This window comes from Haliotis cracherodii, unplaced genomic scaffold, assembly GCF_022045235.1.
Source record: "Haliotis cracherodii isolate W230 unplaced genomic scaffold, xgHalCrac1.p SCAF_14, whole genome shotgun sequence".
Taxonomy (NCBI): Eukaryota; Metazoa; Mollusca; class Gastropoda; order Lepetellida; family Haliotidae; genus Haliotis; species Haliotis cracherodii.
In genome coordinates this window covers 36,571,767-36,599,743 of record NW_027266269.1, presented here as the reverse complement: position 1 = coordinate 36,599,743, position 27,977 = coordinate 36,571,767, and the positions used below count along the sequence as shown (strand labels likewise).

At 44.6% G+C, this 27,977-nt stretch overlaps 1 protein-coding gene across 1 annotated transcript; it reads left to right on the top strand.

Moving 5' to 3' along the window:
- Window positions 1-8: 8 nt before the first annotated feature.
- Window positions 9-27,887, top strand: LOC139460800 (aminopeptidase N-like). Its single transcript, XM_071242275.1, has 21 exons — window positions 9-294; window positions 3,208-3,682; window positions 4,031-4,201; window positions 5,952-6,066; window positions 6,389-6,509; window positions 7,237-7,388; window positions 9,625-9,738; window positions 10,498-10,632; window positions 11,496-11,561; window positions 12,543-12,608; window positions 14,437-14,612; window positions 15,117-15,223; window positions 16,376-16,515; window positions 19,790-19,845; window positions 20,380-20,527; window positions 21,193-21,272; window positions 21,624-21,734; window positions 23,030-23,197; window positions 23,626-23,766; window positions 26,654-26,732; window positions 27,729-27,887. The coding sequence occupies exons 1-21, from the start codon at window positions 9-11 to the stop codon at window positions 27,885-27,887; spliced, it is 3,066 nt and encodes a 1,021-aa protein (XP_071098376.1).
- The last annotated feature ends 90 nt before the right edge of the window (window positions 27,888-27,977 follow it).

Here is a 27,977-nt window from a genome sequence, read left to right as displayed (position 1 = left end):
AGTTCGCCATGAGCCCGAAGTACAGCATGAACGGAGATACGTTCCCTACTTTTGAGGGAGGTGACGGGGGCAGCAAAGGATGCCGTGTCTCCATCGTAACTGGATTCATCTTGCTCCTGCTGTCCCTGGCGATTTCTGTTGGAGTTGGGATAATTGTACATTTTGCAGGGTCCCGGGACGTTGTGTGTCAGTGTGGCGGGGTGGGGGTGACCCCAGCCCCCGTCACCCCCAGTCCAGAGGCGTTGAGAGCCATGTGCATTAGCATCATCCAAGATGGCGAAGGGGATGAGATATGTAAGTATTATCACTCCATATCCAAGGTAACGGCCTCCGTGGTCCAGTGAGTAGAGTATCCCGTGGTGAGAAGGTGAGAAGGTCCGTGGTTCGCCATACCAGAAGACGTTGAAACATGATACATGTACTTGTTACCCAAGACTGACCGGGCAGAAAGTCAGTGTACTCTGTCTAAATAGGATGTCATGCTAAACTGCAGCATGGTATCTCAGTGGGCTAGCACTATAAAACCGGCATTTGTCCGGACTAGCACAAGCAGCCACACACACACGTGCATGCACGTCGCTATATAAGTTCAATAATCTTGAACGCCACGTTAAACCACATTTCACCTCGACACGAAGTTCATCTGTGGTTTCAACGAAAATTGTACTGATACAAGTTCGAAAAATTTCCTTTAAAGATGTCATGACGATATAATGTACGATCTTGCTGTGTCCAGTTTTCGTTACAGCATCATCTTCCGGATTATAAAGCTGCAGGAATAGCTAATCGTGGTTTAGAGTAACCTCCCTTTATTGATATACGTCTAAGCTCCCCCTGTCCACACACACACACACATGTATGATATGTATTACTTAGCGGGAATTTCATAACAGTAAATTGGGAAAATGTCTACGACTGACACATGATAGAGGACATGGGCTTCGCGAATAGGCTGGGGCTGTGAGGAGTTGTGACTGGTTTCAGCAATAGCATACAGAGGGCTTCGCGAATGGGCTATCGCTGTGAGGAGCTGTGGCCGGTCGAAGCAATAGCTTACAGAAGGCATCCCGAATGGGCTATCGCTGTGAGGAGCTGTGGCCGGTGGCAGCAATAGCATACAGAGGGCATCGCGAATGGGCTATCGCTGTGAGGAGCTGTGGCCGGTCGTAGCAATAGCTTACAGAAGTCATCGCGAATGGGCTATCGCTGTGAGGAGCTGTGGCCGGTGGCAGCAATAGCATACAGAGGGCATCGCGAATGGGCTATCGCTGTGAGGAGCTGTGGCCGGTGGCAGCAATAGCATATAGAGGGCTTCGCGAATGGGCTATCGCTGTGAGGAGCTGTTGCTGGTGGCAGCAATAGCATATAGAGGGCTTCGCGAATGGGCTATCGCTGTGAGGAGTTGTTGCTGGTAGCAGCAATAGCATATAGAGGGCTTCGCGAACGGGCTATCGCTGTGAGGAGCTGTGACTGGTGGCAGCAAAATGGCTTTCTGCGTTTCTTTTTGCAATCACAACAAGACAGACGACTGCACAAGGTTAAAATCATGAAGACAATCTGTTCTTTACTAGAATGATTACGTTTTCTAAAGAATCAACACTTGAGTATAACGAGAGAGTCTAGACTTTGACACAGTTCTCCGTCCGGCAATGTTTGAGAGATGATGCCATAAATCTAAGCGGTCGTGTTCCTCGAGTAATATATACGTCTTCAATGCACATAGAAATAAATATATGGTGACCACTGACATCGAAACAAAAGGCAATAAAAGGGCAATAAATGTTTTATTTGACCGAGTGGAGAAAGGGCGCAGCGACATACTCTATCTTTGTCACAGAAAACTATCAAAACCTCTTGTTTGCAAGCTGAGGCAAGTCTTTTTGGGGGGTTTACGGATTTTGGACTCCAGAATTCAGGTCGGTTGGTCAAGAAATTGAAAATATGATATTCCTATTCCATTACTATTGTTTTATTTCCTGAAAATAATAAGTAGGAAGGGGTAAAAGTAGGACGGAGGAGGAGACGGTTAGGTCTTTGTTTTGTCATCACCGTACCTGTGCTCATTGACCTGACACGCTATGTGAAACCGGGGCGGTCGGGTAGCCTAGTGGTTAAAGCGTTCGCTCGTCACGTCGAAGACCCGGGTTCGATTCCCGACATGGGTACAATGTGTGAAGCCCATTTCTGGTGTCCCTGCGTGCTTGCTACATCATTGTTAAAAGCGGTGTAAAATCAAACTCACTCACTCACTCACCGCAGTGGTAACGCAGAAATATTGCCAAAAGCCGCGAAAAACAATACTCACTCAAATCAGCTGTGTAAATGCTAGATCAAAACTGCTTGTTTTCGTGTTATTAAAATATCGATTTGTATAAAGGTAAGGACCCAAAGCGATCGTTCCGCTAAGACGATTGCAACGACGCCAATTTCGTCGTACATCTGACGCACCAATTAACAATAACCAGTCTTCGTTTTCTTCAAGCTCCTTACACGTCCGCTTCACAAAATGACAGATCCCACTGCATATAAAAAAATGGCGGCCGTGTTTGAAGACAGGTTATTCCGTGCTTTATACGTAAATTTAGTACATGCTTTTATTCTAAGACAACAGCAAACGAAAATAATCTGAACTGAAACTGAGATATTAGTTATTTAAAGACTGCTGCCAGTTTGCGTTGTGTCATGTGATAGCAACGTGCGAGAAACAAGTTCCAATTTGGATTTCTGCGCATGCTAGACGTGTCCGAGGTCCTATTGGACAGGGTGGAGCCGGGTGGCGAAACAGTGACGTGAGGGTCTGTTCTTACAACGTGTATTGATTAAAGAATTGATTTCAGTATAGCTTTGTGTCAATTGAGGTATTAACGAAAGACAGGCGTGCGGATGTACGTGAAGAGTGCACATCGTTGTTCCCCTAATTGGTCCATAAATGCCCAAAATATGTTGAAGTCAGTTCTTTTAAAAAAAAATACGTCAACAATAATAACGTCACAGACTTCTTTTTTTATCATTAACACAAAAAACTGAAGACAACGACACCAGTCATATCATCCAGCGCAATAATACAACACAAGCCCCACCCATTCCATTATCAGCCAATCAGGACACAATCGTCCTTAGTGGGCGTGGCTTAATGATTTTTATAAAATAATTGCTATTTAGCCATGGAATTACTAGCAATGATTTTATACTGCTATAAATTTGCAGGTGCTGCCTGCTCCGAGAGCCACAGCAACACCACCGCATCAACATCCACGTCAACGTCCATGCCAACACCCACCACGGCACCAAGCAACTACCGTCTTCCAATCACCGTTCTACCATATCTCTACTCAGTGGAGCTCCAGCCCAACATCTATGGTACAAATGACTCTTTGTTTGATTTCAACGGGTCGGTAGCAATACACACAGTAGCGCAGTCTGCGTCCAACTCTATCGTTCTCCATGCCCACCCAACGCTGATGATCGACACAGCCTCTGTGGTGGTACTCAACGTCAACACAACTGCAGGGATCGCCGTGAAAATGGCGTACGAGGAACTGAGGCACTTCGTTACTCTGCATCTTGATGAAGCCATGGAGGTTGGCCATCACTACAGGATCAGCATGACCTTCACGGGCCCTCTGACACAAGATGGAACGGGGCTTTATCTGAGCTTCTACGAAGACAACAATAACAAAATGTGAGATATAGATTGTGAGACGTAAAAATAAAATACCACACCCTTTATTTCTGTTTTAACGAATCTGCAGTGGCCTTTGGTATAGAAGAAAGGTAAGAGTGAGTGAGTGAGTGAGTGAGTGTGGTTTTACGCCACTTCTAGAATATCCCAGCAATATCACGAAGGGGGAAACCAGAAATGGGCTTCACACATTGTACCCATGTCGGGAATCGAACCCCGGTCTTAGGCATGATGAGCCAAAGCTTTGACTGGGAAAAATAGCACTGGGTCACATTTGGTTTAACATCATAGATTGCATTTTATTTCTTTAAAAACGTTTAAATAATTGCAGATACCGTTTGCTTGCAGTTACCTAGCAACAACCCAGTTCCAAGCGCCCAACGCAAGGAAGGCGTTCCCGTGTTTCGACGAGCCAGGTCTGAAAGCTGAGTTTGACATTGCCCTGGTTGTGAAGGACGATACAGGGAGGAACTACACTTCCCTCTCTAACAACAAGGTCAAAGCCACGGAACTCACAGGGTAGGATTTGCTTTGGTTTGTTTGTTGTTTAACGCCGCACGCGGCAATATTCCAGCTATATGACGGCGGTCTGTAAATAGTCAAGTCTGGACTAGACAATCCAGTGATTAATATCATGAGCATCGATCGATGACATGCATCAACCAAGTCAGCGAGCCTAACCACCCGATCCCATTAGTCGCCTCTTACGACAAGCATAGTCACCTTTTACGGTAAGCATGGGTTATTGAAGACATATTCTACCCCGGATCTTAACTGGTTCGAATCGTATAGAACTTCCTTGCATCTTCCGGAATCTCTACGGTTCCACAGGGTAGGAAGGCTGTAGGTCATTTACTGTTGTTTTTTCTTTAAAAAAATAATTTGTTGCAGAAACTATTTGAAAAATTACGTTCCCTCAGGTTTTACGTGATAAGTCACATGACAATGTTACATGGATTTGGCCTTATGTTGTTAAACGGTGCCCGGCCTTCTACTCTGTACGTCGCCAAGTGAATAGTGACAAACACAGACGGATCCCAGCTTGTGGTATGGTATTGTGATTTGGAAATGCTTTGTTATATAATTGTCATATTTTAAGTCACTGTGGAAAGTCATGAAACCATGTGTGACGTCATATAAATTTGACCTACAGTTACCACACCACAGTACTGAACCCTTTAAGATCGCTCGTCACGCCGAAGACCCGGGTTCGATTCCCAACATGGGTACGATGTGTGAAGCCCATTTCTGGTGTCCCCCTTCGTGATATTGCTGGAATATTGCTAAAAGCGGCGTAAAACCATACTCACTCACTCACTTAATTGCGTGGATCAATGCTCATGACATCACTGCCGTCATTTGTCTGGAATATTGATGAGTTCGTCGTTAAACAATAAACAAACAAATAAGAAGGGACCCCTGCCACAAGCTAATTTTGACATCACGTGATCGGGCGCGCTGATACTGAAAGCAGAGTGAGTGAGTAAGTTGGATTTATCGCCGCTTTTAACAATATTCCAGTTATATCGCGGCGTGTCAGCTTAATGTGGGAGGAAAGCTCGAAGTGATGCAGGTCTCAGACGTTTACCACTTCGGTGAAACCCACGAGCACGGGTATGGTGCTGACAAACCTAGAAACATAATCGGGGCGAACCGGGATTCGAACCCACGATCATAGGTTTCTGGCGTGCCCAAGGGACGCAACTCTGCACAGCGAATCGCAGCGCCTTAGACGACTGGGCCACCCGTGCCCCCTACTGAAAGCAGAGCAGTAGATGTTAATGGAAGTCTATCAGCGGAATTTACAGATGGTTTGTCATAATTATAATGACGCCCCACTACAATCTGAAAACGGGCAATATCGGAATATATCTACAGACATCAGAGTGATCGTATCGTCAGCCATCCAAAAGAACTGGATGTCTGGACGTAGAAGTGTGCAGCCACTGAATATTTAAGATTAACACGCAAATGGAAATACTTTTCACCTTCTGTGACAGAAAGCGAACATTTTCATTTCATACATTTATGTTTATCGAGATTCGGCTTTTAAATGAAGCACGTGTGACTATTCTTAAAGTCGACCGCGGGGAACTCAGGGTAGGAGGGTGGCACTGTAGAAGCGGTGTGACCCACGCACTAACATAGTTACACAACAAATGGTTTCCACTATCGTACACGCGTGGGGTAAAATAAAATGGGGTATAATATAAGATATATATATATTCTACTTTCTTTTGAACATCTCTTATTGTGTCTGTTCGTCTAGGGTTCCTGGAATGGTGAAACACATCTACGAGAGAACTGTTACCATGCCAACATACCTTCTGGCATTTATAGTGTGTGATTACGAGTATGTGGAAAATCTTGCCAGTAATGTCACTGTAAGTATGTTGACGACAAAACTACTCGTCACCTCAATATAAGCTCAAAAAATTCTTGTCACCTTAATACAAGCGTAAACCTACTTGTAAACTTAATACAAGCGTAAACCTACTTGTAAACGTAATACAAGCATAAAACTATTTATCACCTAAATACAAGAGGAAGACTATTTATCATCTTATTACAGGCGTAAAACTCTTGATCACCTAAATACAAGCGTGAAACTACTTGTCACTTTAATACTATTATATTATATGGGCGGTCCCTAATTTCGAAACACACATGATACTTAACTGCGTAAATTCGTCGTTCACTACACAGTACCGGACGTGGGCCATGCCTCAGAGACTTGAGTTCACCGCCACAGCACAGGAGCATGGTGTCCGAATCTTCAACAGATATGCCGAGTACTTCACCCCTGCCTACGTGTATGACAAGCTAGGTATGTGACGTCATACCACCACACAAATCGTTCATTGTGCACTACAGGAACTGCACAACGTGCTGGTGGCCGGGCAAGTCTCATCGTACCCCGACAGCGTGGATCTGTACTCATACTATCAATCACTGGTTTGTCTGGTTCGGCCTTGACGTCATCATATGGCTGAAACATTGCTGAGTGAAGCGTTAAATAGAAAATATGTTGAAATCACGTTCAGTGACTAGGTGTTGTCATACCAAGACTGCGGAGCTCGTTGCTCATAATATCAATTACTGGTCGATGAGTTTACAAGCCGCCGCCACAACGCTGTTTTATATTTCTGAGTGCGGCGTTATGCAACAGATCTCCCGTCACCATAATCACCACATCCGTCAAGATCCGGGGTGGAATAGGTCTTCAGCTACCCATGCTTGTCCTAAGAGGCGACATTGCTTGTCCAAAGAGGCAACTAACGGGATCGGGTGGTCAGGCTCGCTGGCTTGGTTGATGCATGTCATCGTATACAATTGCGTGGATCGATGCTCATGATGTCAATCCCTGGATTGTCTGCTCCAGACTTGATTATTTTCAGACCGCCGTCATACTGCTGGAATATTGCTGAGTGCGGCGTTAACCAACCATAATCACCTACATCGCTTTTAACTGCGGCAAATATGACTCCCTGACATCAACGACACAATCTTCTTCGACAGCTACATGTACATCTACCACGACTGCTGCATTTCAGACAACATTGCGATCCCAGACTTTAACGCTGGCGCCATGGAGAACTGGGGTCTCATCACCTACAGGGAGACCCTGCTGTATGAACCCGGCGTCTCCTCGGCCTCCGACGAGGACTGGATAGGCGTCGTGGTCTCTCACGAAGTGGCTCACATGGTAAGTAAGGCTAAAGCAATGCTTTGTTTCCTGTCAACACTCCAGGTTCCTTGGTTTGTCAGCAACGTGGTACACCGGATACCTACCTTCCATATTGGATTAGATTACGTGATATTCAAATACTAGAATAATCACGCGCCAAAAAGGGGAAAACGAAAACGGAGAAAACTGACATGTACTGTTCATATTTTGAGGAATTTTGTGAACGCCGAAATTATTTAGATCAAAGACAGGATAAATTTGAAGGTTTTCTTATAATCCACACCCTAAAGATGATGACATCATCATTCGCGGAAGGCCTCTAGCCGTTCTTCAAGACAACATGAACGACAGTTTAGATGATTTTCAACTATAAAAGGTAAGTAATTTTAAATAAGGTAAACTTACCCTAAACTTACCCTAATCCTAACCCTAAAGAAGATAATAAAACGGGGATCCAAGGGCTAAAGAAGTCCGTGGAAACAGGTAAGGATACCTGTAGCGGCAGTAAAATAGCGGCGATAATTGGTTTCTAAGGGAGTAGTTCGCGCAGATTTTGTGAGCACAATAAAAGATGGCGGAAGGTATCCGTAGTAATGCATTCTTTCCAGCAACATACCCGTAGTCGAGGGTTTTACCAAAGTGGAAAACGGCCGGGCTTTCCTCCAACATTAAGCTGACAAGCCGTGAGATAACTGGAATACTGTTCAAAGCGGCGATAAACCCAACTCACTCACTCACTGACCTCTCAACACAGTGACATGATAACAATACATTATTTACAAGTTAATGTACGGGTAACCAAGAATAACGGATTATCTGTCCCGGGTCAATTACTCTTACATTACGTTCCGCGGCAGAAAGATGCTGATATCTCTGATACCCATGCTCATGTCGATGGCGCCGGAATTCTCTGGACAGAGTTGCGTCCCTTAGGCGCACCGAAACCTCTGATCGTGGGTTCGAATCCCTGTTCGCCCTGATTACGTTTCCAGGTTTGTCTACACCACACATGTGCTCGTAAGTTTCAGAAAAGTGCTCACCCACCCATTCACTCAGAATATGTAACTTACTATTCCCTGTGAAGACACTATTTAGAATTGACGACCCTTCCTCGGCGGAAGTGGAATCCGGCTCGCTGAACTGGTTAATGCATGTCATCGTATCCCAGTTGCGTAGATCGAAGAAATATTAAGATGTGAGCTCATTGGACGATAAACCTTCATCGAGTGAGGGCGGAGTTGAGTGGACGTCGCAGCCTGCGATTCTTCACAGTGTGCACACCGTTTATTCATCCATATCCAACCTGGTCCAGACAATCCAGTGATCAGTATCATCAGTAATGATCAACGTCATTATACCGCAATGTCACGCTGCCACCCGAGTCACCAAACCTGACCACGCGATCCATGAGTAGGTGCTGGTGAGTAGGGAAGAGGTTTGTAATGGTCATAGTATGCCACATCTTCGCGAGGCAAGGGCGTTAACTGGCTGTAAAAGTCCGGTTTCCGTCCTTGCCGAACTAGGCAGGAATGTCTGGGCTCGACCGTAGCTATACAAATTATGTCCCTTCTATGTCAATCAGATTCCACCTCTCTGATATCACATGCATTTGCTTCAAACAAAATGGCGGCGCCCAGTCAAGACGATCTGATCGCTGATCAAGATATTGTAATAAAACGGGTGTTACCTCGCGAGATGTATCAAATCACTTGAGCACCTTGATTAGAAACATGAAAAGATTTGGAAAATATCTGTCGACGCCAGGTTGACGGCACACATATTTTCGCAAACGACCTAGTCGACCTAAATCGGCAAATTCAAATTCATGTTTTTTACGAACCGGATGTCAAGGGGCAGTCGGGTAGCCTACTGGTTAAAGCGTTCGCTCGTCACGCCGTGACCAGGGTTCGATTCCCGACATGGCTACAATGTGTGAAGCCCATTTCTGGTGTCCCCCGCCGTGATATTGCTGGAATATTGCTAAAAGCGGCGTAACACCATACTCACTATTTTTTTCAATGTTTGCGTGTCCGTCCGCCACAAGATAGCGTCAAATGTACATCGACATGAAAACCTAAAGATGATAGTTCGTGAGGGGACAGATCCATGGTGACGTCGTTCCGCAACTAGAAGGACTGACAGCCTAGGCCTGGGACACATCATACAAATTCACCCCGGACGTAGCTTGTTTTGTACAACATTATCCCTACAATTTCTCTCAGCCGGCTAGTTTAACTGTACTTGTATTTTGCAGTGGTTTGGCGACCTTGTGTCCCCTAAATGGTGGAACTGGCTGTGGCTGAATGAAGGATTTGCCTCGTTCTGGGATTATCACATCGTTGGAGAGTTGAACCCGACGTGGAGATCGGTAGGTCCATCATCATCAGAACCAAGGTGTAACAACTCGTAACAAGAAATAAATAACCACGCGATATGTCTGATGCCTACATGTGTATTCCCTATGTAGCTGGATCTCTTTGTCTGATGCCTACATGTATATGCCGTATGTAGCTGGATCTCTTTGTCTGATGTCTACATGTATATGCCGTATGTAGCTGGATCTCTTTGTCTGATGTCTACATGTATATGCCGTATGTAGCTGGATCTCTTTGTCTGATGTCTACATGTATATGCCGTATGAAGCTGGATCTCTTTGTCTGATGTCTACATGTATATGCCGTATGTAGCTGGATCTCTTTGTCTGATGCCTACATGTATATGCCGTATGTAGCTGGATCTCTTTGTCTGATGTCTACATGTATATGCCGTATGTAGCTGGATCTCTTTGTCTGATGTCTACATGTATATGCCTTATGTAGCTGGATCTCTTTGTCTGATGTCTACATGTATATGCCGTATGTAGCTGGGTATCGTTGTCTGATGTCTGCATGTATATGCCGTATGTAGCTGGGTATCGTTGTCTGATGTCTACATGTATATACCGCATGTAGGTGGATCTCTTTGTCTGATGTCTACAGGTATGTGCCGTATGTAGCTGGGTATCTTTGTCTGATGTCTACATGTATGTGCCGTATGCAGCTGGATCTCTTTGTCTGATGTCTACAGGTATATGCCGTATGTAGCTGGGTATCGTTGCCTGATGTCTTCATGTATATTCCCTATGTAGCTGGATCTCTTTGTCGCCGGGGACATGCACGGTGTCATGGAAGCAGATGCTTTGAGGTCATCCCATCCACTCACTACTGACGTCATGTCGCCTGGTGAGATCAGCGCTTCTTTTGACTCAGTCACTTATTCTAAGGTAAGAAAACTATTGACTAGACTTATTTGTATTTCTGGAATACGCATGAAGTACTATTTGCCTTGAAAACGAGAGAAGTGACATATATTATATTTAAATGTTCAGGTCTCATAGCTAATCTACTTGACTCTTGTTCGTGAGTAATTGGGGGCGGTCGGGTAGCCTAGTGGTTAAAGCGTTCGCTCGTCACGCCGAAGACCCGGGTTCGATTCCCGACATGGGTACAATGTTTGAAGCCCATTTCTGGTGTCCCCCGCCGTGATATTGCTGGAATATTGTTAAAAGCGGCGTAAAACCATACTCAGTCAGTCGTAGGTAATTGAGTTAGTTTTACGAACGTTGTAGCAATAATCTACATAGCACGGTCGGGAACACCAGAAATATCCTCCGCACAGTGTACCCATGTGGGGAATCGAACCCTGGTCTCTGACTTGACGACCAACACCTTTAACAACTGGGCCCATACACCAATGACGTAAATACTCGGAGTCTGACTTCTTAAACAGGTGGTGGGTTAGCCAAGCAGTTAAAGCGTTCAGTCGTCAAATCAAAGGACCTGGTTCGATTACCAACATGGATGCGAAACGTATTATTGAAGTAATTTACAAAATGGGCTTGATATATTTATTTTACGTACGCTTCAGTATATTCAGAGTGGCGTATGTCGGTGTAGTGTAGCCCGTCTCGCCGGATGGATCAGGTCGTTACCGTCAGGAGTGTTGTGTGGTAGTGCTGGAGCGGAAACATATATATCTGAAGACATATACAATAGTTAAAGCGTTCACTCGTCAAATTAAAGTACCGGGTTCGATTGCCAACGATTGGATACAACACGTATTATTCCAGGAAGACAATTGTTTCAGGGTTCATCTATTGTCCGGTTGATGTATCTAGCGATGGGACAGGAACTGTTCATCAAAGGATTAAATGTGAGTTCCAATTATTTCAAAGTGACGTCATCATGTCGCTGGATGAGGTCCAGACTACTTTTCAGACATAGATGTACATTAAATAATAACATTGGTAACAATTGTCATGCGTTACTGGCAATTAAATCTGAATATTTCATTGGCTAGTCGCCGTCTTGTCCAAAACCCCTTACAGGTCTGTCGGCTTGTGTGAAGATCATGAGGTCATAGTGTTTGATATGAGGCCATCTGCTTGTCACATCCTAATTAAAGTTCACATTTGCAATGACTGTTGGCAGTCACACGGTACATCGAATATTGTCACACATATCTCACCTTAAATATTATCTCTGTGAATACCTAATGTTAAATTCGTTGCATTTGTCAATAGCAGGGTGAAGGCAAATTATGAGCTGAATCCGCTCGGAAATCCCACACACCCCGCTTCTGACACATTTATCTCATCGTATGTTTTTCATTTGACATCCTTTCCCAGAACCAAATGAGTCAATGCTGTTTAATACAATAAATCTTCATGCCAAGTATCAGCGTAAATATACATGTATTCTACATTCTGTACATAGAGACGTGTTTGCATTATTAACACTGATTCAGTTAACATAGTGCTGGACCCGTGAAGATCCGGGTGTAGAATAGGTCCTCAGCAACCCATGCTTGCCGTAAAAGGCGACTATGCTTGTCGTAAGAGGCGACTAACGGGATCGTGTGGTCAGGCTCGCTGACTTGGTTGATGCATGTCATCGTATCTCAATTGCGTGGATCGATGATCATGATGTCAATCACTGGATTGTCTGGTCCAGACTCGAACATTTACACACCGCCGTCATATAGCTGGAATATTGCTGAGTGCGGCGTTAAACAACAAACAAACAAACCATAGAACTGATACACTGAGATGAAGTTTTTGTACGAACCAAACGCCGTATTGATTGTGAGTGATATTTTCATGATTGATACCTAAAATCTAAACTCCACCCCCAGCGATACCTAGCGACGCATGCGTACGGTAACACAGAGCACCAGGACCTTTGGGACGCACTGACAGAGGTAAAAAAGTGGTAAATCAGTATTTTGTCCAGTGAATAACTGCACTCGATTGCTCTATAACTGAAATATGCGAAATAATTATTATTTACAAACTGCCGTCATATAGATGGAATACTGCTGAGTGCGGCGTTAAACAACAAACAGTAGTAGTAGTAGTAGTAGTAGCAGTAGTAGTAGTAGAAGTAGCAGCAGCAGTAGTAATAGTAGCAGCAGCAGTAGTAGTAGTACCAGCAGCAGCAGCAGCAGTAGTAGTAGTAGTAGTAGTACCAGCAGCAGCAGCAGCAGCAGAGTAGTAGTAGTAGTAGTTGTACCACCAGCAGCAGCAGCAGCAGCAGCAGCAGCAGTAGTAGTAGTAGTAGTAGTACCAGCAGCAGCAGCAGCAGAGTAGTAGTAGTAGTAGTAGTACCACCAGCAGCAGCAGCAGCAGTAGTAGTAGTAGTAGTACCACCACCAGCAGCAGTAGTAGTAGTAGTACCAGCAGCAGCAGCAGCAGTAGTAGTAGTAGTAGTAGTACCAGCAGCAGCAGCAGTAGTAGTAGTAGTAGTACCAGCAGCAGCAGCAGCAGTAGTAGTAGTAGTAGTACCAGCAGCAGCAGCAGCAGTAGTAGTAGTAGTAGTACCAGCAGCAGCAGCAGCAGTAGTAGTAGTAGTAGTACCAGCAGCAGCAGCAGCAGTAGTAGTAGTAGTACCAGCAGCAGCAGCAGCAGTAGTAGTAGTACCAGCAGCAGCAGCAGTAGTAGTAGTACCAGCAGCAGCAGCAGCAGTAGTAGTAGTAGTACCAGCAGCAGCAGCAGCAGTAGTAGTAGTAGTAGTACCAGCAGCAGCAGCAGCAGTAGTAGTAGTAGTAGTACCAGCAGCAGCAGCAGCAGTAGTAGTAGTAGTAGTACCAGCAGCAGCAGCAGCAGTAGTAGTAGTAGTACCAGCAGCAGCAGCAGCAGTAGTAGTAGTACCAGCAGCAGCAGCAGTAGTAGTAGTACCAGCAGCAGCAGCAGCAGTAGTAGTAGTAATGGTAGTAGTACCAGCAGCAGCAGCAGTAGTAGTAGTACCAGCAGCAGCAGCAGCAGTAGTAGTAGTAGTAGTAGTACCACCAGCAGCAGCAGCAGTAGTAGTAGTAGTAGTAGTAGTACCAGCAGCAGCAGCAGCAGTAGTAGTAGTAGTAGTAGTACCACCAGCAGCAGCAGCAGCAGCAGTAGTAGTAGTAGTAGTAGTACCAGCAGCAGCAGCAGCAGAGTAGTAGTAGTAGTAGTAGTAGTAGTACCAGCAGCAGCAGCAGCAGCAGTAGTAGTAGTAGTACCAGCAGCAGCAGCAGCAGCAGCAGTAGTAGTAGTACCAGCAGCAGCAGCAGCAGTAGTAGTAGTAGTAGTAGTACCACCAGCAGCAGCAGCAGCAGTAGTAGTAGTAGTAGTACCAGCAGCAGCAGCAGCAGAGTAGTAGTAGTAGTACCACCAGCAGCAGCAGCAGCAGTAGTAGTAGTAGTAGTACCAGCAGCAGCAGCAGCAGCAGCAGCAGTAGCAGTAGTAGTAGTAGTACCAGCAGTAGTAGTAGTACCAGCAGCAGCAGTAGTAGTAGTAGTAGTACCAGCAGCAGCAGTAGTAGTAGTAGTAGTAGTACCAGCAGCAGCAGCAGCAGTAGTAGTAGTACCAGCAGCAGCAGCAGCAGTAGTAGTAGTACCAGCAGCAGCAGCAGCAGCAGTAGTAGTAGTACCAGCAGCAGCAGCAGCAGTAGTAGTAGTAGTAGTAGTACCAGCAGTAGTAGCAGCAGTAGTAGTAGTAGTAGTAGTTATAAATATAATGAGACCTCCCAAAGACCATATCAGTTTTGTGTTTCAGGAAGCGAGCGCTAATTCCGTTGCGTTGAACATGACAGAAATAATGGATCCCTGGGCAACTCAGATGAACTACCCTGTCGTCAACGTTACCGTGGAAACAGGGAAGATAACTCTCACTCAACAGCGGTTTCTTGTTTCTGGAGCAGAAAACGCCTCTCAGGACACAGGAACCTACGGGTAACTATTCTATTATGTGACATAATCGTTCATTGCCATTGTTTTTTATAAGTTTCCCTTATTTAATGACCGCCTGTAGGTGTAGTGGTGTAGTGGCTACAGCGTCAGTCCGGAGAGCGGAAGATGGGTGGTTCGATTCTCGACCGGGTCATATAAGATTTAACAGAAGGTGCTTGTTGCTACCCTGCCTGGCACTGGGCATTGAGGGAATAAAACACGACTGATCGGCACAGCATACAATGTCTGCTCCTCAGCCAAAAGCCATGGAACGATTCCTCGAGTTGTATATCCACTGTGTTCATCTTAACATCAGCGAAGGTCTAGTGGTTAAATCGTTCGCTCTTCAAACCGAAAACCCGGGTTCGATTCCCTGATTTGTGTAACCCTTGTTTTGATCATAGCGGAGGAGTCGCCTCGTGGCTACATCCGTACAATACGTGAAGCCCATTATTGCTATAAGCGACATAAAACAATCTTCACTCTCTCACTCTCTCTTTCTTACAGGTACAAGTGGACCATCCCCATCACGTACACCTCCAGCGTGGACCCCCAGTTTGACACAGTCTACACGCACCACAACCTGCATTACATGAAGTACCACGAAGACTCACGTAAGAGGAGCGCCATTTAGGGACCGATCATTTCCATTCGTCACCACTTGCCCCTTTCCGTCATCATTCGCCCCTTTCCGTCACCACTCGCCCCTTACCGTCATCACTCGCCCCTTTCCGTCATCACTCGCCCCTTTCCGTCACCACTCGCCCCTAACCGTCATCACTCGCCCCTTTCCGTAACGTGCAAGAAGACTCGTCCCCCTATCGATGAATGTTATGTGCGAAAATACGACAAACCAATAAGAATGCGCGTATGATTTCAAGTTCTTCGTCAAATAATTCTTCAGAAATAATTGCATCTAAAAATGTACCCAAGACACAGTTAAATGTGTTCAATCATACTGTGTAATTTCGATGTCCAAATGTGCTTTAAATTGCATCTGAAATATATGAAATGTATGGGAAAATATATGTGAACCATTACCCAACGAGTTGACAATTGTTTTAGGTACGCTAAGACGGCACCCGGTCGCAAAAATGGCCATGAGACGGGTACGAGTCGTTATTCGGCTTGTCCCGGAATAACATGTGTTGGTCACGAATGCGACCATCTTATGTCGTGCAATATTATTTCCCTTGAAAGGAGGATCAGTCAATATGTTTTTGTCTTTGACCCATAACGCAGTATGTAACAGACCTTACAGAGATCAATTTAATTTTGTGTGTAAAATCGGAGGACAAAATATCCGTTTTATGCATTGTTAGTTCTCCACACACCCTCAGCCCGGAATAGGAATGATCGGCCCCGGACTGCTGGACGTTAAGAACGTCTCGTGTTATTTTTGAAAAAAATATGTGGAGTGCATACCCCTGAGTCTTGTTATAAAATATTCAGCGTCGATAAAATAAGGACATTTGAGTCTTTGTCTGTATTGATGAATATACATATGTCATGTTTATTGAGTCGCCATGATTATATAGTTTTTTCTGTGCAATTAACGAAATCAGCTCTAATCGTATGAACTATCCACGAGCTTATCAATGGTTGAAACAAATATTTAAAACTATATATATGCAAAAGTATTTATTGTATGTGTCGTGTTTTGAAAACTGTGAAGGAGAAAAATATTGAATTATAATGTTATACCTTAAGACGTGTGTTAAGTGTTACCCAAAAATTTTTTCTGTCTTTTTCTCCGATACGATTAGTCGTCGTTGACCTGAATGAGACCTTACCAGCTGATGGCTGGGTCATTGTCAACATTAAAGAGTGTGGCTACTTCCGGGTCAACTATGACGTCAACACGTGGAACAACATCATCAACTTCCTCTCTAACGGCAGCCACGAGGTCGGTGTAAATCAAACGGGAACCCTGACATTTAATTTGTGTTTATTTGTTGTCTGTTTGTTGTTTACCCTAGGACTCAGCAATATTCCATCTTTATGACGTATGTGTCTGTAAATAATCGGGTCTGGACCAGACAGTCCATTGATTGATATTATTAACAAAGATCCACTCTTTCTGGGTATGATGACATACAAACAATCAAGTCACTGTGTCTGACCACCTGATCAGCCTCGTATCGATCTTTGCATGTCATCGGTCCCAATTACGTGGATTGATGCTCATTGTGTCAATCACTGGATTGTCTGGTCCAGATTAACACAATCAGCAACGTCACTTAGTCAAGGGGTACAAGGACTCACAATCAGCTAAGTCACTTAGTCAGGGGGTACAAGGACACACAATCAGAAAAGACTCTTAGTCACGGGGTACAAGGACACACAATCAGATAAGTCACTTAGTCAGGGGGTACAAGGACACACAATCAGAAAAGACTCTTAGTCACGGGGTACAAGGACACACAATCAGATAAGTCAAATAGTCATGGGGTAAAAGGACACACAATCAGCAAAGTCACGTAGTCACGGGGTACAAGGACACACAATCAGCTAAATCACCTAGTCACGGAGTACAAGGTCACACAATCATCTAAGTCACTTAGTCACGGGGTACAAGGACACACAATCAGCAAAGTCACTTAGTCACGGGGTACAAGGTCACACAATCAGCTAAGTCACTTAGTCACGGGGTACAAGGACACACAATCAGCTAAATCACCTAGTCAGGTGATACAAGGACTCACAATCAGCTAAGTCACCTAGTCACGGGGTACAAGGACACACAATCAGCTAAGTCACTTAGTCACGGGGTACAAGGACACCCAATCAGCTAAGTCACTTAGTCACGGGGTACAAGGTCACAAAATTAGCAAAGTCACGGGGTACAAGGACACACAATCAGCTAAGTCACCTAGTCACGGGGTACAAGGACACACAATCAGCTAAGTCACATTGTCACGGGGCACAAGGACTCACAATCAGCTAAGTCACCTAGTCACAGGCTAAATGGACACACAATCAGCAAAGTCACTTAGTCACGGGGTACAAGGACACACAATCAGCTAAGTCACTTAGTCACAGGATACAAGGACACACTATCAGCTAAGTCACATAGTCACGGGGTACCAGGACACGCAATCGGCTAAGTCACTTAGTCATGGGGTACAAGTTCACACAATCAGCTAAGCCACTTAGTCATGGGGTACAAGGACACACGATCAACTAAGTCACTTAGTCATGGGGTACAAGGTCACACAATCAGCAAAGTCACTTAGTCATGGGGTACAAGGACACACGATCAACTAAGTCACTTAGTCACGGGGTACAAGGTCACACAATCAGCAAAGTCACTTAGTCATGGGGTACAAGGACACACGATCAACTAAGTCACTTAGTCACGGGGTACAAGGTCACAGTCAACTGAGTCACTTAGTCACGGGGTACAAGGTCACAGTCAACTGAGTCACTTAGTCACGGGATACAAGGACTCACAATCAACTAAGTCACTTAGTCATGGGGTACAAGGACACGCAATCAACTAAGTCACTTAGTCATGGGGTACAAGGTGACACAGTCAACTAAGTCACTTAGTCATGGGGTATAAGGGCACACAATCAGCAAAGTCACATCGTCACGGGGTACAAGGACACACAATCAGCAAAGTCACATAGTCACGGGGTACAAGGACACGCAATCAACTAAGTCACTTAGTCACGGGGTACAAGGTCACACAATCAGCAAAGTCACGGGGCACAAGGACACGCAATGAACTAAGTCACTTAGTCATGGGGTACAAGGTCACAGTCAACTGAGTCACTTAGTCATGGGGTACAAGGTCACAGTCAACTGAGTCACTTAGTCACGGGATACAAGGACTCACAATCAACTAAGTCACTTAGTCATGGGGTACAAGGACACGCAATCAACTAAGTCACTTAGTCATGGGGTACAAGGTGACACAGTCACCTAAGTCACTTAGTCATGGGGTATAAGGGCACACAATCAGCAAAGTCACATCGTCACGGGGTACAAGGACACACAATCAGCAAAGTCACATAGTCACGGGGTACAAGGACACGCAATCAACTAAGTCACTTAGTCACGGGGTACAAGGTCACACAATCAGCAAAGTCACGGGGCACAAGGACACGCAATGAACTAAGTCACTTAGTCATGGGGTACAAGGTCACAGTCAACTGCGTCACTTAGTCACGGGATACAAGGACTCACAATCAACTAAGTCACTTAGTCATGGGGTACAAGGACACACAATCAGCAAAGTCACATAGTCACGGGGTACAAGGACACGCAATCAGCTAAGTCACTTAGTCACGGAGTACAAGGTCACACAATCATCTAAGTCACTTAGTCACGGGGTACAAGGACACGCAATCAGCTAAGTCACTTAGTCACGGAGTACAAGGACACACAATCAGCTAAGTCACTTAGTCACAGGATACAAGGACACACTATCAGCTAAGTCACATAGTCACGGGGTACCAGGACACGCAATCGGCTAAGTCACTTAGTCATGGGGTACAAGTTCACACAATCAACTAAGTCACTTAGTCATGGGGTACAAGGACACGCAATCAACTAAGTCACTTATTCACGTGGTACAAGGTCACACAATCAGCTAAGTCACGGGGTACAAGGTCACACATTCAGCAAAGTCACTTAGTCACGGGGTACAAGGACACACAATCAGCAAAGTCACTTAGTCACGGGGTACAAGGACACGCAATCAACTAAGTCACTTAGTCACGGGGTATAAGGGCACACAATCAGCAAAGTCACATCGTCACGGGGTACAAGGACACACAATCAGCAAAGTCACATAGTCACGGGGTACAAGGACACGCAATCAGCTACGTCACTTAGTCACGGAGTACAAGGTCACACAATCATCTAAGTCACTTAGTCACGGGGTACAAGGACACGCAATCAGCTAAGTCACTTATTCACGGAGTACAAGGTCACACAATCATCTAAGTCACTTAGTCACGGGGTACAAGGACACACAATCAGCTAAGTCACTTAGTCACGGAGTACAAGGTCACACAATCAGCTAAGTCACTTAGTCACGGGGTACAAGGACACACAATCAGCTAAGTCACTTAGTCACGGTTTGAGCCATGGGGCTATAAAAGGCGATAGGAGAAACACGAACCTTGTAAATAACTTCAGATTACCATCACACGAACACATTCTATTTGCAGCTTATTCACCCCATCAACAGAGCTCAGATCATCAATGATGCCTGGAATCTTGCAAAGTAAGTAGTTGGATTGTAACTGATCGAGTGTTTATTGATCCACTGACCGGGGTAACAATAATGCAGCTTCGAGCATACATTGAATTTATCATCATCATCATCATCATCATCATCATCATCATTATTATTTACAGATTAAAATAAATAATGCAGCAAAGAGGGTTTGGGTGATCCTGGCACAGTCAGGCTGGTTAGGCTCATCATCAGCTCAGGGCCCTTGCCCCCTCTACACGCAGCCCAGACAGCCAATGGGACTTCTCCCAGAAAGCGCGGCCTGCAACTTTTTGTGCAATTTTCTGCATTCTCAGTTGGAGATGTTTGTATCGGTGTCACATTCTGATTGTTCTTGAAGTATGCCAACATTATGACGACGGCAAATGGCCGCACTGATGTAATTGACGGAAAGCGACGTCATCGGAATGTCAGCGTGACGTAATCACAGCGTCCGTCTGATTAAACCAACAAACTATTACAATTCATCACAAATAAGTACAGTAGGACACACAACTAAAAATAGGTGCATTTGCGTTTCAGAGCTGGGCTGTTGGACCAGGCCATTGCTCTCAGAACTGTCAACTATCTGAGCAAAGATCTGGATTACGTCCCTTGGAAAGCTTTCATCCGTGAACTTGGTTACGTGGAATCTATGTTGGAGCGCACCTCCTTATATGGCATATTTCAGGTTAACATTTTACGTGTTTTATTCATCGCTTGTGAAGATCCTGGATAGAATAGGTCTTCAGCAACCCATGCTTGCCGTAAATGGCGACTATGCTTGTCGTAAGAGGCGACTAACGGGATCGGGTGGTCAGGCTCGCTTCCTTGGTTGATGGATGTCATCGTATCCCATTTGCATGGATCGATGCTTATGATATCAATCACTGGATTGTCTGGTCCAGACTCGACTATTTACAGGCCGCCTGCATATAGCTGTAATATTGCTGAGTGTGGCGTTCAAAAACAAACAAACAAATAATTGAACGTAAAAAGTTCTGTGTGTTTGTTAGTTTTGCTCCGGATGCAGCATTATTCTAGCTACTTGACGGCGGCCTGTAAAAATTCACATTTGCAGCAGACAATTCAGTGATTGAATACACTGAACAACGTCACACGCCGTCGGGAAACGATAACACGCAGAAAACGAAGGCTCCATTCCTGACAACCCGATCCATAAAATCGCCTCTTTAGACAAACACTGTCATATGGTGACCAGTTCTAACCCGGATTCGCTACGGGGGTATATCTTGAAAAAGGAAATAAATAATATTCAGCCGCATTCTTTATTCAACCAATACCAATTCTAAATATCAAATGACCTTGACCTTTGACGAGAGTATTTATTTACAGGTCTTCATGCGGAACACGGTGAGCACTCCATTCGCCCAAATAGGAACCAACATCTCGGAAACCATGGCACCAATAGAAAAGTAAGTTTATTTTGAAAAGAAACAGCAATCATCCATGATTGATCTTTAAAAACATGGTTTGCCTCTGGTTTAATAAAAATGGCGGATAACTCTTTTAAAAAAAGAAGTTAAAAATGTATTGAAAAAAATAATTTTGCTTGATTTGAATAAAATTGATGTTGCTCTTTGAAGGGGACATCACTACAAACAAGAGTGTGCTTTCTGTACGCTCACATTTAGTGTGATCTATTTAATGCAGATTATATACATTTCGTCAGATGTTTCGAACACAACAGGCCGTAGATGACAAAAGACACAGGTACACCAACAAGTTCATGTGTGTTTATTTATGTATAAACTTGTATTGTCTAGATTCACCGTTTCCCAAATGGCGTCCCTGGCTTGTAGACACGACCTGCCTGAGTGTGTCCAGGTTGCCAGGCAACTGTTCAATCAGTGGATGGCGAACCCTGACATCAACCCGTGAGTACTTCCGGTCTTCCTCGATTGTGCTTGAGACATTCGTGACGACTCATGTCCTTCCGGGACAAGCCGAAAGACCATTTTATTGAAATGGTTCCCTCTTCACACGCGAGGGGACAGCGAAACGAATAGTCCACGTTTTGTACCCACCTGCCCATCTTTGTACGTTTGCCTGGCTTTATTCTCAGTATACCACGACTGTGACAGCTGTCCCAGACGAAGTCTGCCGTAAAATAACCAATGCAACAATCTGCGATATATGTGTATAACCACTTACTACTACAAAATGAATACAAAGTCATGTTTTTATTTACAAAGTTAATTATCTTGCATTTAGACATTTCAAGTTTTAGTCAAATTTATGTCGAAATAATACCGCAAAAATGTTAAAAGTGAGAATTATTTATTTTTCGTTTTATTGTAAGATTAATGTTTTGTATGTTTGAATGGCATGTTACATCTTTGGGCGACATTCGAGTGACAATTCGATAGAAAAGCCTTAAAAAAGTTAAAAATAGTGTATTGGTTGATAGAAAATATAAATTCCGGGATTTTTCTGCAATAGCGGAATCGTAGAATTCGTCTGGGACTGATTTAGGATGGTTATTAAACTAATTGTGATTGTCAATTTAGTATTTTATTTTAGGTACAAATTATATTTTTAAAACAAAGGAGGTTTTGTTTCCAAGGTCATCATAAATATACATACATGCTGACTGTAGGCTGGGCGTCTGTCCACCAAAACAAGGGAGCAGGTAGAAACATGGAGAAGTTATCCATAACAATACTCCAACTTCTAAATTCCTATAAAGACTACATGTTCCTCGAACACATGACGCTGTTTTCATGGATAGCAAGTCCCTTTATCGATAAAAAGTGTCACGTCTTCATTTCCTTGCAACTTCTAACTGCCTATCAGGCGAATTCTGCGGATAAAATTACCAATTTTCTGCAGGTTTCTGCATAATTTATGTAGTCATAATACCTCGAGAACGTTATAATATGAGAATTATTTATTTCAAATTTCTTTTTATTGTAGGGATCGTATTTTGTATGTTTGAATCGCATGTTAAATGTTCGGGCATCATTCGATTGCAAAAAAGTTTGAATATAATGAAAATTAGTGCACTGAATAGTAAAGAAGGTAACATTCCGCGATTTTTCTGCAATTCTGCGGGGAGCTGCATTTTTTGTAAATGTTTCACCGATCGCGGAATCGCAGAATTCGCCCTGGACTTATTCATGTTCTTCTCATTATTCCTATAAAACTACTTGTTTCTCCGACGTATGTTTAGCATCCACCCAGACCTGCAGAGCACCGTGTACTGCACGGCAGTGAGGAGTGGCGGGCACGAGGACTGGGAGTTCACCTACGCGCAGCTCCAAGTAGCCGACTCCAGCTCTGAACAGTCTCGACTGAGAGAAGCCCTGGCATGCAGTCGGGAGCCAGGACAGTTACAGAGGTAGGCAGGGTCAGATTTGGTCGTGATTCGAAGGAGCCATATATCGGGACCCGAGACAGTTACAGACGTAGGTAGAATCAGAAATATTCTTGGTTTGGAGAGGCCATCGGCCAGGAGGCGAGACAATTACAGAGGTAGGCAGAATCAGATTTAGTTTTGGTTTGTAGGAGCTACCACGTGGCAGCCGTGAGAGTTACAAAGGTCGGCAGAATCAGATCCATATTTTTCTTCAGAGGAGTCATAGCATGGCTCTGAAGTTCGTTTGATTTCAGATCCAGTATGGATTTTGTCTCAGGGACTTGTTGACATTGAACACTAACACAGTTAATGGAAACACGATTCACATAATTAATGTCTGACCGTCCGTCTATCTGCTTAAACCAAGTCTAATGGGACCATGCTATCTACCATTTATGTTCGTCATCCAGATTACTGGAGATGTCGCTGAACCCTGACGAGATTCGACCCCAGGACACGAGAACCACCATCACTGCCGTGGCTGACAGCCGGTGGGGTCGGGATCTAGCCTGGAACTTCCTCAAGAACAGATTCAGTGACTTGGGCGCAGCGTATGTAGCAGTCCACGTTGTATATCTACATAGGGGTTTCTTAGGATGGATTGAAATGACCGAGAGAAGACATCTTGCTTGATACATTGGTCTAAATTCACGGACAGCCTCCCTGGTCTAGCTGATAGAGTGTCTGTCTGGAGACCGCCTCCGTGGTCTAGTTGATAGAGTGTCTGCCTGGAGACCGCCTCCGTGGTCTTGTTGATAGAGTGTCTGTCTGGAGACCGCCTCCGTGGTCTAGTTGATAGAGTGTCTGCCTGGAGACCGCCTCCGTGGTCTTGTTGATACAGCGTCTGTCTGGAGACCGCCTCCGTGGTCTAGTTGATAGAGCGTCTGTCTGGAGACCGCCTCCGTGGTCTTGTTGATAGAGTGCCTGCCCGGAGACCGCCTCCGTGGTCTAGTTGATAGAGTGTCTGCCCGGAGACCGCCTCCGTGGTCTAGTTGATAGAGTGTCTGCCTGGAGACCGCCTCCGTGGTCTTGTTGATAGAGTGTCTGCCTGGAGACCGCCTCCGTGGTCTTGTTGAAAGAGCGTCTGCCTGGAGACCACCTCCGTGGTCTTGTTGATAGAGAGTCTGTCGGGAGACCGCCTCCGTGGTCTTGTTGATAAAGTGTCTGTGGGGAGACTGCCTATGTGGTCTTGTTGACAGAGCGTCTGTCGGGAGACTGCCTCCGTGGTCTTGTTGATAGAGTGTCTGCCTGGAGACTGCCTACGTGGTCTAGTTGATAGAGTGTCTGTCGGGAGACTGCCTCCGTGGTCTTGTTGATAGAGTGTCTGCCTGGAGACTGCCTACGTGGTCTAGTTGATAGAGTGTCTGTCGGGAGACTGCCTCCGTGGTCTTGTTGATAGAGTGTCTGCCTGGAGACTGCCTACGTGGTCTAGTTGATAGAGCGTCTGCCTGGAGACCGCCTAGGTGGTCTAGATGATAGAGTGTCTGTCTGGAGACCGCCTCCGTGGTCTAGTTAATAGAGTGTCTGTCTGGAGACCGCCTCACTGGTCTAACTAATAGAGCGTCTGCCTGGAGACCGCCTACTTGGCTTAGTTGATAGAGCGTCTGCCCGGATACTGTATCCGTGGTTTAGTGGCCTGGGCTTCTTCCGGGGAGTGGCATCTCGTATCACTGGCATTTGTTTCAAACGAAACGGCGGCGCCCAGTCAAGACAATCTGATTGATTATCAAGATCTATATTGTGATAAAACAAGTCTTACATCGCGAAATGCATCGAATCACGTGAGCACCTAGATTAAAAACATGAAAAGATTTAGAAAATATTTAGAAAACGAGTTATCGGTGCACATGCTTTGCAAATCTTGCAATCGACCGAAATCTGCTTACGAACCGGATTTCGATTTCGGTGCGCGATTTTGATTGGACTATGCATAGACTCGTTAGTCCAGCCACAATGTAACTCCATAATACCAGCCTAGTTCGACAAGGGTGGAAACTGGACTTTTATAGTCAGATAACTCACCTGCCTCGGGAAGATCGGAGAGTGGAAGGTCGGTGGCTCACGCCCCGGGCAAGTCATACATTAAGACGTTGAAAGGCGGTATCTGTTGTTACCCTGCCTGACGCTCGGCATTATGAAGACGCCAACGAGGTACGAAGACATTTAATCAACCAGGTTACAAAGTAGCTCAACAACCAGGCACAGAAACCTAGTGACTGGTGCAAACATTTAACAGTTTACCGTTGCATCAAAGTAAGATGTGAAAAAACCCACAAAATATTGAATTTACAGCAACAGCTTAAAAGTAATCAAAATACTATTTTGTATTGCAGCAAAATAATTTGATGATTACTTTAACATGTAAAAGTATTTTAATCATGTGAGTGTTGCCATATTCAAGATATTTATTCATTCATTCCTATTAACATGTTAAAGACAACCTTTGTTAACGTGTATTGATCATTAGATTCAAGTTTTAAACTATTGGTCTTAATATTATGTTTTGTGCGAGGGAATTGTAAAGATTATTTAAATTGGATTATATATACATGTACATATACTAATCATGCTTAACTAAACAAATATAAGCGTATCAACGTCCTTAATCCCCTTTAAGATATTCTTCCTTTCCTGACTGAGAGGTGTCCCATATAAGCCGGGATGTTTGTATCTTCTGTCTCCTAGCCAAGCCCAATCATGAAGACAAAGTAGTGACAACATATGGAGAACACCTTCTATATTTACTGTTAAGGTGACGTTTCGGATCAGTTCCTTATACCGTTGTCAAGCACGCAATTGTTATCCACAAACTGTCTCTACTTTGTCATCCGTCAACTTCCAGGTAATGCTTATCAAACCACCCAGTCATGATTTAGCTGACACGCCGTGGTATAACTGTGATACTAAAAGCGGTGTTAATCCCAACTAAACCAAGCACAGAATACCTTTCCATTTCTTCATAATCGCTCCTCTATTTCCTTCATGAGAACATTTTCTTCCTGTGCCAGCCTGGCCAATGATTATGTTGTTATGTCCATCTGTATTTCAAATCCAATGGAGACACTTGTTCGTCAGTCAAACTATCATTTTGGACCCACTTGGGATTGTTGTTTGATACTGACTTAGTCTAAGTAGGTAAGCCAATCAGGTGACTCGTTCGATTCTGCCCGTGTCTAAAATCTACTTTCGATCGCCTTTCGTGACATTTTCTAGCTCGCGAAATAATGTTTTCAAATTTCGTTAAGTAAGGGACAGCAATCGAATTCAGAAGACATGTACATGCAGACATTAGTTGCATCTATTGGCTTGTGACGCACCTTTTCTCATCTTATACATAGGGGGTATATATGTGTTTTACTGACCAATAACGAGTTCCTGTGATACAAAGCCGGAAATGAAGTATTGCCGATGTGTTCAGGATGACTATTGTATTTTCAGGGTGACTTCGTTTTCTGGAATGTCTCGCCTCGTGGGTGATGTGACAAATAAATTCAACACTGAGCAGGACTACAAACAGGTACAGCAATGTGTTAAGACACGAGGACAGTTTGAATATCTGAGAGGTCCAGTCGTAGGCGCCCCAACTCGCTCTACAGAGCTGCGTATCCTTTTGTTTGTTTGTTTGGTTGTTGTTTAACGCCGCACGCAGCAATATTCCAGCTATATGACGGCGGTCTGTAAATAATCAAGTCAGGACCAAACAATCCAGTGATTGGCACCATGAGCATCCATCCACGCAATTGGGATACGATGACATGCATCAACCAAGCCAGCGAACCTGACCACCCGATCTCGTTAGTCAACTTTTGCGGCAAGCATGGGTTACTGGAGACCTATTCTTCACCGGTCAGCTGTGATTGTGTGTTCGAAACGCAGATGCGCCCTGATTTTGTTTCTAAGTTTGTGGGCACCTCACGGGTGTTCATCTGTAAACAGCATATTGTTTATTTATCTGTAAACGTGAGTGGTAAACATCTGAGACCTTCATCACTTCAGGGGGGCGGTCGGGTAGCCTAGTGGTTGAAGCATTCGCTCGTCACGCCGAAGACTCGGGTTCGATTCCCGACATGGGTACAATGTGTGAAGCCTATTTCTGGTATTCCCCGCCGTGATATTGCTGGAATATTGCTAAAAGCGGCGTAAAACCAAACTCACTTACTCATCACTTCCGACTTTCCTCCCACATCAACCTGACAGCCCCGACATAACTTAAATACTGCGACCTTACAGCATATTCCCTCATTTTCTGCTTTCGAGCTACCAGCACATGTCTCAGGTCATGTGATTCTCTCACAGTTTGAAGGCGACAAGGGTCGCCGTGTCATCCCGCAGTGCCAGATTACTACGATAGTTCGAACTCCAAATTTATCAGCATTATCACTTGTCAGCACTGTACCCGTGCTCGTGGGTTTTACTAAAGTGGTCCACTTCTGAGGCCTGCATCACTTCGCGTTTTAAATGAAAAACTGTTCAACTCACGCACTCACTCATTCACTCACTCACTCATTCACAGATTGAAGACTTCGTGAACAGTGGAGATGACCTGTCTCAGGCAGGGGACGCCTTCGTTCAAGCCATGGATAGAACACGTGCTAACATACGTTGGCTTGGAGACAACTATAACATCTTTGAAGACTGGCTCACAGAACAAAACGCCAACTCCCGTCTTTAGTGGCTGTACACATAGCGTACCGTCAGAGACAAAAACATGCGCCCATTTTCTTACAAGGCTTTCCAAGAGTAGAATGAATGTACCCAACTT

Bases quoted from the DNA above. Each gene is read 5' to 3' on its own strand.
- LOC139460800 (XM_071242275.1), top strand. From the start codon at position 9: ATGAGCCCGAAGTACAGCATGAACGGAGATACGTTCCCTACTTTTGAG. The intron at 12,609-14,436 runs GTAAAAAAGTGG...TTTGTGTTTCAG, and splicing joins TTTGGGACGCACTGACAGAG to GAAGCGAGCGCTAATTCCGT. The intron at 15,224-16,375 runs GTAAGAGGAGCG...CGATACGATTAG, and splicing joins GAAGTACCACGAAGACTCAC to TCGTCGTTGACCTGAATGAG.